Source organism: Varroa jacobsoni, unplaced genomic scaffold, assembly GCF_002532875.2.
Source record: "Varroa jacobsoni isolate VJ856 unplaced genomic scaffold, vjacob_1.0 scaffold_1187, whole genome shotgun sequence".
Classification (NCBI taxonomy): Eukaryota; Metazoa; Arthropoda; class Arachnida; order Mesostigmata; family Varroidae; genus Varroa; species Varroa jacobsoni.
The window spans coordinates 275,938-290,244 of NW_019214089.1; the positions used below are offsets into that span (position 1 = coordinate 275,938).

The following is a 14,307-nucleotide window of genomic DNA, read 5'->3' on the forward strand; positions in this document are numbered from 1 at the left end:
TATATATATTGGAAACGCAAAGCCCATTATAAAGTCAACGAGGAACTAATTACCAACGAAATACTCTGAGGCATATGTTAATGTAACTTTCTCAATCTTAGGTTCTGGTCTTTCCTTCTTCTCTTAACAAAGCTTTTAGTTACCTGTCACGACAGCTGAGACGTAAACAGTATATATTTGTATTAAAACGGAATTTAAAAAGCATTTGCGTGACCTGTTTCCTTCGCGCATGTATCATTGTCTCAAATAACCATATAGGCATTCCTATAGGATAAACTCCATCACGCATAAAAAGCTTCCAAAACCATACTTCATACCTTGATACGAACTCAGAACTAAATTTGGTTAGTAGAGTTTCATACGTGTAGTGGACATGGAAATCGATGTTAGTATTTTAAGGATCTACAGCTATATAACTTTCTATGGTCATTTCGTTAACGGGGTATACGCATATTCCGCCTGGTAGAGCTGTGCCTTTACTTTTTCAGAAGATCTATCGAACATCTAAAATATTACACATTGCTACGTGTGCCTGAAGTTACTTTCGGAACATTAAGTTTAACTGAGTATCCTCCAGTAGACGCCGAAGATGGGCAATAGCGAGATATCTATAGCCTGGGCTCATTTCTACCATAAGAGCCAATTGTTTAAATAAAAAAAAAGCTAAGTTTTCGAAACACAGGATTCTTACTTCGCTCCAAAGATATATCTCTAAGCATGTTAATTTTTCTCTTGTTGTAGAAAAGGATGTGATTTTTGAAGACTGGTGGCTTTTGCTAGTGGACCTCTTTATCATATCTAGTGCATTATATATTATGGTAATACATTACAAATGTGTTGACTAAGTATGGTAGATTATAGTTACATATACCATACCATTATATGTCATGGTTTATAGGGAGCAACGTGGTCTGAATGGCTCATTCGCATCTCTTTGAGTGCGCTATCATGACGACGATTAATATGCGGCCATTGCTAATTCAAATTTTAGCACTGGTAAATGATGATTATAGCAGATCGTAACTATGCAGTTTCATAAATCTGTTGGAGAAAAATCCAGTCAAATCCTGCAAGACCCACAAACTTGATGGCTAACAACCGGTGGAAGAACCATGGCGTGTAGCACTTCACACGAAGGCTAAAGCTTAGGAATGTATGTTTGTCCTCTGCGGGTTCCGGCGGAGGGCTAAAGCAGGCCCATTAAGGCCCTAGTTTCTCTCCTGGATGATCCCCGTAAGGATATTTTTTTTTGGATCCGGGAAAGTTCAACATAGAGCAAACGGAGGCCGGCAGTCCGCTACGGGTTGAAAGAAACATAATGAGGCAGCCCTGATGGTAGCTTTTCTCAACACCATACTAAGCACAATACAAATTTTCCATCGTGCCCTTCTTTTGGTTGTGCTCAGCCTAAATACTGACACTTTTTTAGCAGAGATGTATACATACTTTTAATTGTTCTGCCTAATTGAAAGAAATAATATATTTTTCCCTAAACTGGTGTATGGGCTGTCATTTAGCATTATAGCTTTGTCTCCTCGTCAGTTCAATCAATCCTCCAACTGCAACAGCTGTACATAAGTAATAATATACATAACAGTTATACATAGCTATATATAACTACTGTCTAGTTTTCTGAACTAAACATAGCGATTATCATCTGTTCTAAAGTCTGTTTAGTCGCTAGCGCTTCAACTTACGTGGCTCAGATCTAGCTGCCTATCTCCGATCATAGCAGACACTGATAGGTACTGGGTTGCCGTCAACTGAAACGGAAACCTACCCAGAGATAGGATGAAAACAATTAGCACTGCTAGATGAACCGCGTTTCGAACATGAAATCGCGTTTTTTGCGCTTCGTACCAACACAATACGCGTTCGGTTATAGTTTTAGGTCTTCTAGGAAACGTTTTATTTGTTTATGGCGTACTGAGAGCAATTCAGATATTGTAAGCACCGTAAGTATTATAGGGCCTACCTCCAGATAATGTAAAAAAAGCGTGATCCTCTGAATATTATTTGACTAACCCCTGGTGATGCACATCTGTAGCTTTCTTTCGTTCTCAAAAGAAACAAGTCGACTGTTACATATCTTACCTACCGGAAATAATTCTAATAATATCCAAATTACGATATGTATAACAATGAACTACTGTATATAGATGGTAAATGGATTATTACATCGATTAAATTAAAGAGTTTTTTTCAGCTTGGATTTAGTGCGCCCTGTATAGAGCCAACCTTGGACCAAAGTGAAAGTGAATGGATAACGATGAACTGCCTATGGGGCGCTATTAATGTCATGAGTATAATGAGATCAGACTGGATTAACAACACAGCCAGCTCTGAAGAAGCCCAAAAAGTTATATTTATCATCGACTTAAGGACCATTACGATTATAAGAATGCCTCAGAACTAAATTCATAATCAATCTAATCTCGTATAAGTCAGCCATTTTATTGCTGCACCACCCCCATAATCAGGCAGCGATGCTATAATAAGGCACCCCTTAACGTCTAGTTTCTTTAATTATTCGGACTTTCGAAAATGCGGCTTAATATCGAGCGTCTCCAACGTAGCAACCGCGTTTGCACCGTAAGAGCTCTATCAAACATATAAGTGCCACATCTACGTGGTTCGATTTTGTTGCTGTTGTTATTAGTGAGATATTCTCCAAGATCAATGAAGCCCGAAGACCAAATTTATGTCGGTTATTCCTCAATTTTCTTAAAAACAGGTCGTTCTTGGTTCTTCTCACGACAATATGTTTATCTTCGATGCAACGATACGTTAAACAGCTCAGATCTGAACCCCCTAATATTAAGTTGCTTCTGCACTCGCTTACTGATTCTACCAGGAAGGCGCTTGTGCATTTGTAAGGGTCACGACCTTGTGGACAATTCAGATTTCAAAGTAACGGCGGTGAGTGGTGGTTACGCTAGATAGACAAAACGACAAAAAGTGCTAAATGTTGACGAAAAAAAAAATATCTGCTTTCTGTTAGATAGAGTCTTTGCTGTGTTGTGGGATCTATATGGACTAGCATGTGTGTACATCTATATATATGCACGACCTGCATCCTCTATACACGCTACTCCGTATTCTCCGAATGGATGCATCTGATGAGTAAACTGGCAGTGTCCAATGTTATGTGACGTGACCGAAAGTTCGCATTGGATACGATAGTGCGCATCTGGCTACGTTGTTGATGGCTGCAAGTTAATAAAATAATTGAAGCAGAAGAAAGACATATAATAAAATAAAAACGAGACATGCGCTTGCACGTACATAGCTAACACTAGTGAATTAGAAACCAAATGATGTAGATTGATGAACGCTTTTCCCTTTGCTCTCTTTCTATACGTTCAGCGGGGTAGATCGTAGGTTTGGCGAGAAGCAGAAGATCCGCATGAGCATAAGTTTATTTCAGAAAGTTACCTCAGTCGTGACTGGATCCGCTTAGCCACTCGAGCGCAAAATACCCGGCGCTAAAAGACAACAACGAGAGAACGTGCATCGAATTATCCAGATGGGATCGTTCGTGCTCAACAAGCACTAGAAAACAGATTGCGGTAATTGCAAACGCCCCAAGCCCATTTTCAACCCCGTGCGATAGTAGAGTTTATCCCTAATATATTTTATAAAATGTCTGTCAGATCTCGTATTCAAAAGGTAGAACAGTTATACTTTAAAATGATTACAGGTTTGCGCATATGCATGTAGGTACTAACTATAAATGAGTGTCCGTTCCATGCAAATGTATTGCGAAACGCGTCTATTTGAAGGCGAACTATTAATTTACAGTATTGGCCTATTTGTGGAGCCTATTAAGGTTCTTGTGAAGTCGGCTACCAGCCAGTTCCCAGAAAAGAAACACCTTGCGGTAGTAAAATCAATTGATTTTTGCACATGCTTTATGACATATTGATTACTCGTTTTGTTTTATTATGATTTAGATACTGTCATTGCTAAAGCGTATAAACGAGCTTATATACCGAAATTCTAAGCATGTCGCTCAATCGTAGAGGACGAAGCTCTATGACCTTCTTTCTGTATGTGTACGAACGAAATTATTCTAGTATCTACTCTTTATTTTAATACAATGAATCAATCAAGGCGACCGACTATATTCGTTAACAGTAATTCATTGTATTATATGCCTGGATGCGGACCTTTAAAAATAAATGACCCTTCGCCTTCGCACACCTCAAAGAAGGTTTCGTCCGAGTGATGAAGGCATTTTTACAATTTCCTTTATTAACCTCAATTAATCAAAACAACAGGCAACGTAAGAGATTTTCCCGCTTTTCCTCGACTTTTGTGTCACTTGAGAATAGTCCACTTAGCGCAGAAAGATTTCAAAAGTAATAGTCCATCTAGCCTTAAAGCTGGCATCCCGGCCATTGCAAACTAGGCCAATAGGTGTGAGGCGGTGATCTAGTTCAAACCCTAACCCATCACAACATTTACCTTGTCGTGTTCACTTGAAAATATTGCTTCTGGTCCTGGAATATTTAATACATTGAATAGTTGAAAGTAAGTTTAAATTAGGGCAGAGTTAATGTAACGGAGCGAATTGCGAGGTCTCTATGCAAGGTTGTGAAGCGTACGAAGAAGGTTATTGAGTATATACGCTTGATTTTCATGTCACGCATTTTAAGCGAACTAGATTTAACTGTGGTGTAACTCAGCATCAGATATTTACCGGTAGACTGGGCGTCATCTCAAATGAAGATGGTTTGACAAATGCCGGAACGCCTTAAAGCTCTTGAAATGTATTATATATAATAATAGCCCGATAAGGTGGACCGGGCTCTTATCGTAGAATTGAAACACTCCGTCGACGATTGATTTCATGTAAAATATTCACCGACTAACTAATATAGGTGTATACATGTAAGTATCCAAGCCCTTGCAGGCTCGATGATGGCTTTATCATAGCGTAGAAGGCAGTAGAGTGCTGCATTAGACGCCTGCCGTTTCTTAAATTTGGCCCATTGGACTGGCTGCATGGGAAATATATCTACTCATTTACAGGGTGTATAAATTAAGAGTTTTTTTTTTTTCAATAAGAGAAAAGGTTGAGCAGCACAGCTGTTCAGAAGATGCTCTTGTAAAACTCTATGAAATTAGGTTAGCAAGCGCTATCATTTTGCTTTAATTTCGCTTGTTTTTTTTATAAGTTATAATTAAGTCGATATAATTTTCATCAAAACAAGAGACCCCAGTTTGTGCTAATTCATTTTTACGATTCTTCACGTCAGCAGCATTGGCACCGCCTTTACCCAACTTGATTATGTTGTTGCGCCTTATCATGTGAGTCCGTCTCCGCTGTCGTCGTCCTATTAACACTGTAGTTTTCGAATGGTTCGCGAGCTATATTAGTACTTCACCATCACTCTACTCGCTAAAACCACTTCTACTACGAAAGGACAATAGCTGTGTCGTTGTTTTCCTGCTGGCTGACGTTGATTTTACGTCTGCTGGTGACGGCTTTGTTTTCCGTGTGCTCATCTCGTGTTTGCGTAGGTAAACTATCACAAACACTCTGATTACTTCGCCGTTCGCCCCCGCGCTTCCCTTCACAGAATCGTGTAGCATTGCTGCTTACTGTTGTTGTTGTCGTCGTATTCTTTTTTCGTACTTCCTCCGACCTGGCGCTTCCCCACACTCACTATCCATGCTGGTGTACTTCCATTCTGAACTTGTGTGTGTGATTGTCAAGCTCTATACTAGGCTAGCCTATAACAGTATAGAGGTACCAGCCTCCAATAGAGGAACAACGCTATGTAAGCCATTAAGTTACTCTCCCCGAGTGACTTATCTTCTCCTTTACCACCCACTTCCTGCGTACTTTTTTCACGCGCGACCTCATCTTCATTGTCCCTATGCTCTGTTTTATCCATGCCTAATTCCTTCGCGTGGTTGCTACTGCTATTACTATCACTACCATCGTCACACGACCAGCAACACCATGAGGGTTTAATGCTATCCACATTTAATACTAACCTACAAGATCGTACAGCCTGACCTATTTCTGTGTCCTCAATTTCCTTGTTTTTCCATCGTTTACGATTTACTCAGTAGAGTTGGTTCTATTATTGTTGGCGCTGCCTGTCCCCTTGTCCCCTCTTGACTCAATTTTGTGTCTGTTTGATCCCTTTCTTTTTTCTCTAAAGTTTTTTTCTCAAAAAGCCTCAACCCACAGAGGCGGCGGTGGCGGTAGCGGCAACGGCAGCGGCAGCGAACCATCAACGAACATTACGTTTCCTAAAGGGCACTGACGAACGCAAATGCAACACAGCGAAGAGGCAGCGAAAATGAAGGGGCGGCTGACGTGTAGCAAAAAAAACGGGGCAACGACGCTGTATCTCTCGGCGTTTTCAGGACCACGTCCGCTGTCCATATGGCCATCCTTGCAAAGGAATCCCGATGCCTTTCAATGAAGCCCTCCTGTCTCGGACTTACAACATGCATCTAGACTTCTACAGCCAGCACTGGTAACAGGCTTGTAGGAGTATTAGTTGTAGCGGCAAGTAATGGGGTAGCAAGAGAGGAGACGCCCCTGCGTACCACAGCCATAGCGGTGCCATCATCGTCATCACCATAATGGCAGCAACAACAATAACTATGTCAGCCGTTTTGTGGATTGCGCACATTGCCCGAATTGAAAGGAAAAAGTCTATTGGCATCCAGGAGAAGACTGTACTCTAATCTTTACGGTACCTTCAAGAAAGGCGACAGTATGTAGAGTAGCGTTATGAATAGGGGAATCTAGCTATTCATTCGGAGCACAAATAATAATTTCGTAAAAAAAATAGAATCCAGCTCGTAGGTTTGTCTGCTCGGAAAAGTCTAACCAATTTACATGGTTACCACATCATCATAGATATTTAATTATCCGAAGCGATGTCGCCGTTTAAATCGGTGTAGGCCTTTTTTCTATATTGGTTTTTTTTTGTAGATTGTCATTATCTCAAGAGGGGAACGCACATTTGATACGGCTCCTATTGTTAGTTTGTACTTGTATATGGCTCTCCAAGCATATTCTTGATATTTCAACAACTTCATTGTTTTATGTATGAGTCTAAGGTCCTGGAGAACCTGCTGCCATGTATATATTTTAGAAACTGATCCTCGCGCGTTTTCTACCCATAAGCGATACATAAAGCCAGTCTCTCTCTCTGTCCGGTGCAAAGTAGCGCTTCAAGTTACCAGTAATTTGTCAAAGAAGGGTAAATTATTTCTTGTCCCCTTTGTGACAAGGTCAAATGTTCGAATTATTATTTTTATTTAATTTAACAATTTAAATATCTAAAGGTAAATACATTAAATTTAACCACCTCAACGCCCTGCATATAACATATTATTTGCTATTTCGATCTAGCGCTTTTAGCAGGTATTATTGTAAGCCGCCTCTTAGACCATTTGATCGCAGACGAAGATTGGGCTTCTGGGTATGGTTCAACATGCTCACGACCCATGCGCTGCATTATCATCAAATACTGAGGCAGGAGCAAGGGTTATGAGTAGTTAATCGATATTGCGTTTTCGTGCGACCCGCCGAAACAATTCGGGTTGTATTTGTTGAAAGACTTCGATCTGTTCATGGGGCCACCAGATCTCACAGCAGTCCTGGTATAATTAACTTTTTACAAAAATAAATATAGGATTCAAGTTCCTTGAACTTTAAGTGAAAATATTATTCCAAATTAACGTTTCACATGATCGCTTACGTAGTAAAGGTGTTTAAACTTAAATCGGGTGCTATGGTGATACGATTAACTTTTATAGCTTCAACTAGGCGGATGATGTCTCCAACTAGGATATATCTCAAGTAGAAGATAGCACATTTAAGACCAGACGGCTTTTTCTTTCGTTTACGCCATCGAGATACTTTTTCTATCGCCGTTCGTATCGTAAGTCCTTCTTCCGGTATGTGAGAAGAACCGTATATTTGAGATCATTCCTATTGTGTAGGAAAAGGAACTACATATCCTACATATCTATGACTAAGAAGACACCGACAATAAAATTAATGTGAATTATGAAGCCTGAAATCTACAAATGGGTCCTTTTGGGCCACAACTTCTGGTTGTTTTTAATAACAACAGTCTTGCAGTACTGCGTGTGCGGATGCCACCTAGAAGCTCCTGTGTGTGCTATGCGTTTGACGCATCCAGACGGTTTATGTAAGATGATGAACTTAAATGATGTCAGTATTGCCCACCAGGCAAGTATCTGTGCGCTGCCGAAATACACCTAGAGTAACTTGGTTCGACACCTACGTTCGTGTTCCATTCGACGCTGGGCATTACCATATGATAACTTGTTTTTACAGATTTAGCCACCAGCGTACGTTATAGGTGGGACTGTCATCTAACTATGCTATCAATATGTGCTTTTACAATGGGCGCAACTGCGGTTGGTGGAATAAATTATAAGCGGCAAAAATATAAAATAGCCTAGTAAATAAGGTCCATTTATTAACTTGTGCCGATTTTTCGCTCCACGACGCCAAACACTTGACCTTGATTACTTATAAAAGTAATAAAACATAACAGCGCCGCCTAACCGTTACGCCGGGCTAACAAGTTGTTTTTACAGATTTGAAGATTTCATGATTTGTAACTTTATTTTCGTAAATGATGGGTTAGGAACTGCTGAAGTCTACAGCTCTATAAATAAATCTAAACCCATATTCACAAATGGGGTACAGCTGGGGAATAAAATAAAGCGCGCATTTAGACATTTGATTTTTCAGATCGTAACACGGCCACGTTATCCGAATTGTATCGGCGAAAACGGTTCTGATTTAGCGCGATCAACGATAATTTTTACGATGTTAGATTCAAACATCGATGCATCACATTGACAATTAGCGACGCCTCACCTTTTTTCTTTTTTTTTTTTCCAAACAGATTTTAAAAGGAATTAGTGGCATTTTTTCGTTCAAGTTCATTTCAATGATATGTTGTTGATGTACAATGATAATAGTATTTGTTATGATATCACCGGAAGATTTCCCTAGTAAATCTTGCTAATCCGGATGCCTCTTTGCAGTACCGATTTTTAGTTAATAGGAATAATAATATTACTGATAGGGTTTCGGCACAAGACTTTCTCAGAAACTTAGCCTTTCCAGATAAGTAAACATTTACACGATATTGTATAACTTTTTGGTCTAAAGTTACCAATGTTGAAATTTGATAAATACCTATATTACGACCAGCAGATTATTGAAAGTCATTAGAGAACAATGCATTTAGAGGCACACATACTGTTCACTGCCGAAAATCAAAGCCTGCTTAGTGTTAAGTTCTTGTTGCTCGCAAATGAGAGACCTGGTGGATTCCGTTAGTAAAAGCCCTGGTGTTGAAGCCCTCAGCGAAACAATGGTTCGTTAATGGTTCAATTCTTTCAAGTACGAAAAGATTGAAAGTTGGAGACCGCAGAGGAAATGAGCGTACAGAACGTCAAATAAAGCAGTTAAGTGCTGTGATTACTTTAGCTTTTCGGTGAAACAGAAGAGCATCGGTGAGGCACGCCCTGTCGCCTCGAAGCGCGTGTTGTGGAGTTGCAGCGACACCACTAAAAAGGAGGACGAGGAAGGAGCAAAAATCAGTTTCCCCATGAACTAGGTCCGGGACAGATGGAGACACGTGCAATGCAGTCTAGAAACAATTTATGCAACTATTACCTAGAGCACACCACCACCGTAAATGAGACGCATGTTGGCCTGCGTCGCCATCCGTCAACGGTCAAACAGGAGAATAGGGTTTAGCTGGAGAGGGAGCGATTTCGGTAGCATATATTCGGGTATGGGCTAACGCTCGTACTCGCAAGGGACAGCAGCAGCATTCGTTGTCCGTCGATTTTATTCGTAAAGTTATCAAGCAGTGCCGCCGCAAGATATCTCGAATTTCTAGGGAGTCTCACGCATGCGCGGTCTGACAATAGGCAGTACACGCACGCCCCGTCACGCAAAAAATGTTTTACTTGACGAGAACGCACGACTTGATTGCCATACCTCAATTACAGCCTTAGTTGCAGAGTCAATTCCGATTCGCATATTTTTCATTTTAAGTCTGTATCATTTCGATTGCTTTTATGGTTCAAAGTTGGCGACAGGTAGCAAAGCAACTTGTCCTACCATAAATTATTAGGAACAAGCCATCTACCGATAACAACAATAAATGTCGTTGATGTATATTATGAAATCATTGAAGCAGCTTTCAGAAGAGAGCCTCGTTTTGATGCGCACTACATTCAACTTATACCAAAATACCATTGTTCTACTTTTTACAGTTTAAAAGTTATTGACGCTGTTCGACACTCTAATAAATAGGTTCCGGCCACGCGGCGCACGGGTTCGTCGACTTTTTACGTACGTTAACTGTGGTCGGATCATACGAGACTGTTCGTATAGACGAATGGATCAACCATACATCACTGCACGTATCATGCAGTAGGCCTCGTCATCTAAGGCAAAGCTATATGCCATGTATAATTCGTGCGTATATGGCAAAAGGAGCTGCATTACCTAGTTCTTCAGTAAAAATAACATCGCTAAAGTGATCCGGACCTGCCACTGTTTGGGTCATAAATATGAGTTCTGTCCTAACGGTGGAACGTGGACTCCCGAGTTGGTTATAAACGGCATGACGGTCAGAATCGACTACTTAATGGTTGCGGAACAAGTGGATTATTTAACGAAAGTGAATCTTCATCATCACGTAAAATGTTTCGGTGTGTTCAGTAGAGATCACAACGGTGTCGATGTACATATTCTACCCCGGCCTTAAAATCGTGTTGCGAAAATTGACGTATAGGTCGACAAGAAAGCTTCTCTAACGCTGAATAGCGAACGGTCATCAATTTCAGCCCATAGGAACGATTTAGGTGACTAGGCTAAACTGTACACCTGTACAAGGCTACTTTGGTCGCTTCGTTCGGAAAGGCTGTATATATAAGCTAACCCTAAAGGCCGGCTGTGGTCAGGAGAGTGTCTCTATGAACATCGATACGTGGCAATTTTTTACTATCGTCATCAGGTTACGCTTTCAATCGCAGTTCGTAGTACCACAAAACGCATTCCGGGAGCATTCGTTTAACAGCTGCATACAGCAATCGCAGTCACTGAGAAGGTTCTTCACTGAAGAACAATAGTCAGAAGATATTATTGTTACTATTATTATTGTGATTCTTGCTGTAGCAGAAACCCCTTTACTGGACCATTGCTTTGTCGTGACTGGCTAAGCGTTTTTAGTTTCAACTTATTGTTGTCCAGGTTGTGTTTATACTCTATAATATATTTAGTTATCTTGGTGGTTTCGTCTGTGCACGCATAGGCAAGAACAGTTGACCGCGACCTTTGACAGGTATTCTCTGCTGTGGGTATTCAGTGAAAGCGTGTCTTACCTTCAGGCGAGGCGGCGCGTTCGGTGACGAAGGCCTGATTGGTTTCGGCTGTTGCAGCGCTGGAAGTGGCCAGTGCGAGTGCCTCTTTTCGTCGTGACATTCTCCCTTCTGCAGTGGCCTTGAGCCAAAAATGAAATAAAACTCACAGGCTGCGTTTGATTGCAATGGCGACAGATGATACACAGCAAGCACCTCAACTACACAATTCGACGGATGACGATCACTAGCAGTAAACGCTACTTGACCAAAAGCGGCCAACGACAAATCACGACACAGTCATTGTTGCTACTGGCGATAATGGCGACACGACGTACACGCAGAGGCATGGACACGCACTCATATGGTGCTGATCATAACGGTAATAGAAACACGGTGAGCTGGCATTCGGACTCTTCACCTTCCTGCTGCTGACGCTGCCATCAGCGTTTGCCTTATTGTTGTTGTTATTACTTTTATAAATAGATCCGTTGTTAGTAATTCTAGAACTCGCTGGTTTACATCTTTCCTTATGCCGCTACAATTAGGACTTTTGTGATGATGATGATTACCCTGGCTGCTTATCCTAACCTCTCAAGTAGCCTTGTCCAACGTCCAGATGGATCTCAACTGCTAGCTGGCTTAATATACGTACACCTGTACGTTATCGCTTCATCTTTGTGTTTCTCTTCCGTCTTCTATTTTCCACGGTTTCTCAGTTTGCTCGCTCCATATACCTAATTCGGATGGAGCTCTGTTCCGTTGGCGAAGCTGCCCTTCGCGGAAGCTTTGGCTATTGACTGACGAACCTGACCAATTAATTGATTGGCCTACTCATCTATCAATCAATTGGCTAATCTCCCGTGTATATATGTATATATATACACATATGTGTCATCGACAAGCCACGACAATTATTGATTGATCGTTGGCACGATAGACTGGCCGTGTTTTTGGCCTCGTATGACTCAAATCAATCACGCACACGCCGACAGACGGCAACAACGAGCGAAAAAAAGGTTAGAGGTTAGGGGGGAAGGCGGGGGTTTTGGTGAGAGAGGAATCTCACCATGATTCTTTATTTGTTTCTACAGCATCGAGCCTACTATCCGGCTTTATCCTTATCAGCTCCTTGGGGCAAATCGTAATGGTTGTGACTATAGACGTTATCTGACTTCTAATTATACTGATGAGAATTTCTAGATGTCTTCTCACTGTTGTAGCAGTTGCAGGTTAGAATTGTAATAGTAAAATTGTATAGAGCCGTGACCGTCCTAGAGACCGTTGTTATTATACCACCGGTGGTTGTACTATTAATGATAGCTAATTATAGTTAACATGTAGATTTGCAGTTCTTTTTTCTATTTATTTTGTTGGCTGTTCATCACTGCTGCTGTCGCCTCCGTTTGTTTCGCTAAAATGGGTGACGGCCCGTCACAGGAAGATATGACGATCCATCGACGATCGTACAATCTGCTACTATTATGGTCTATATGCGCACTTTTACAATAACTGTAATAATAGTTTCCGCTATCGTACTACTAATTAGAACTAAGAATTTCAATAGTAGGTCGGGTTCGCTCCTCTGATCGACTTCCTCTTTGTGCTGTAGATAGATGTTGAAACAATTTATCGTTGATGACGGCTTAGCCTAATATTGATGCGGTTCTATGCGTAGACGCATGTATTTGTCCTACACGACCATGCAGATACTGATTGTTCGAAACCGTTTGGCGTTTTTGGCTGTCCGTTCCCTTGATTTCCTATCCTCTCCCTAGTTTTCCTGGCTCTGCGCTTTCAGCATTACGGTGTTATTACGGTAATCTGTTTTACGCAACGGCTGCTGCTGGTAGCGTTCAACGACAACTGATGAACATTTTAGATAGGACGCTGCTGTTTGTCTTAGCTGGGTCTCCGGTTCGACCCAGTTCGATGAACGTCGCCTTTATTTTTTTGGGCTGCTAGCGTTGACGTAGGCTGTGTCCGCTTGGTTCTGATCAGGTTGTAGGGCTGTTTCGTATTCGCAGTGGTCGCAATGCAGGTGATGCTGCAGCTGCTACAGGTGTTACTACTGGTCTCGGTCGTAACGGAAATTCACGGGTGGTCACCAACTAACGTCAAACTGTAGTAGTGACGATCCTGATTTAAGCTGTGAGTGATTGTTGTAAACGCATACGCTTTCCGACGTATGTATATATATATATATGTATATAAATATGTGTGTGTTGTTACTTACTTTCACTAATAGAGTATAGGGATTATTGGTTCACAACCTTATTTTTTGTCATTGTTATTTACTTTTGCAATAATAATAGTAGTAATAACAAATTAATTGCTGTTGTTGTTGCTTTGGTGGAGTGGACTAATAGCGCTGCACGTTCTGTCGTCATCACCTTCGTTGACGCTGATGGTGATACTTTGTGTTTCGTGTTTGCCTGTTCTACCCTTCATGATTCTATTTGCGTTCAGCTTTCCTTCTTCGAGAACAAATAAAATATTTCTCTTACTTTCGCTGTTCTGGGCCTTCTGCCGTTTTGGCCATTGTTTCCGGCCTTCTGCCTCATACAGGCTTCAGGAAGGTCTTATCATAATAGCAGTAGATCTTGTACGCATCGCTTCGGCGTATCTCAGTACCTCGGTATTCTCGTGACTGCAGGATGATACAGCACGACCAACAATGGCTGCTTTGGAATGACTGTTTCAAGACGAATTAACCTAGACTACGATATATACGAGGAACGATGGGGGCAGAGTAGGGACGGGTACAATAGGACCGGCTTGACGCGAGTTAAATCGAATTCTTCGCTTAGCTTGATTAAATCGTTTCGTCTACTACTGTCCTTTTGTCTGTAAAAGTAATAATTGTACAAGTTGTATAGTTCCAAACAAAGCAACGTTGTTACAGACGTAAAG

At 41.2% G+C, this 14,307-nt stretch overlaps 1 protein-coding gene across 1 annotated transcript in view; it reads right to left on the bottom strand.

The window, feature by feature from the left end:
* Positions 1-13,980, bottom strand: part of LOC147752531 (uncharacterized) — a 61,347-nt gene extending 47,367 nt beyond the window's left edge. Inside the window, exon 1 of the mRNA XM_086971327.1 lies at positions 11,419-13,980. Within this exon, the coding sequence (XP_086827453.1) occupies positions 11,419-11,518 (100 nt within the window). The 5' untranslated portion in view covers positions 11,519-13,980. The remainder of the gene's footprint in view (positions 1-11,418) is intronic.
* Between the last annotated feature and the right edge of the window lie 327 nt (positions 13,981-14,307).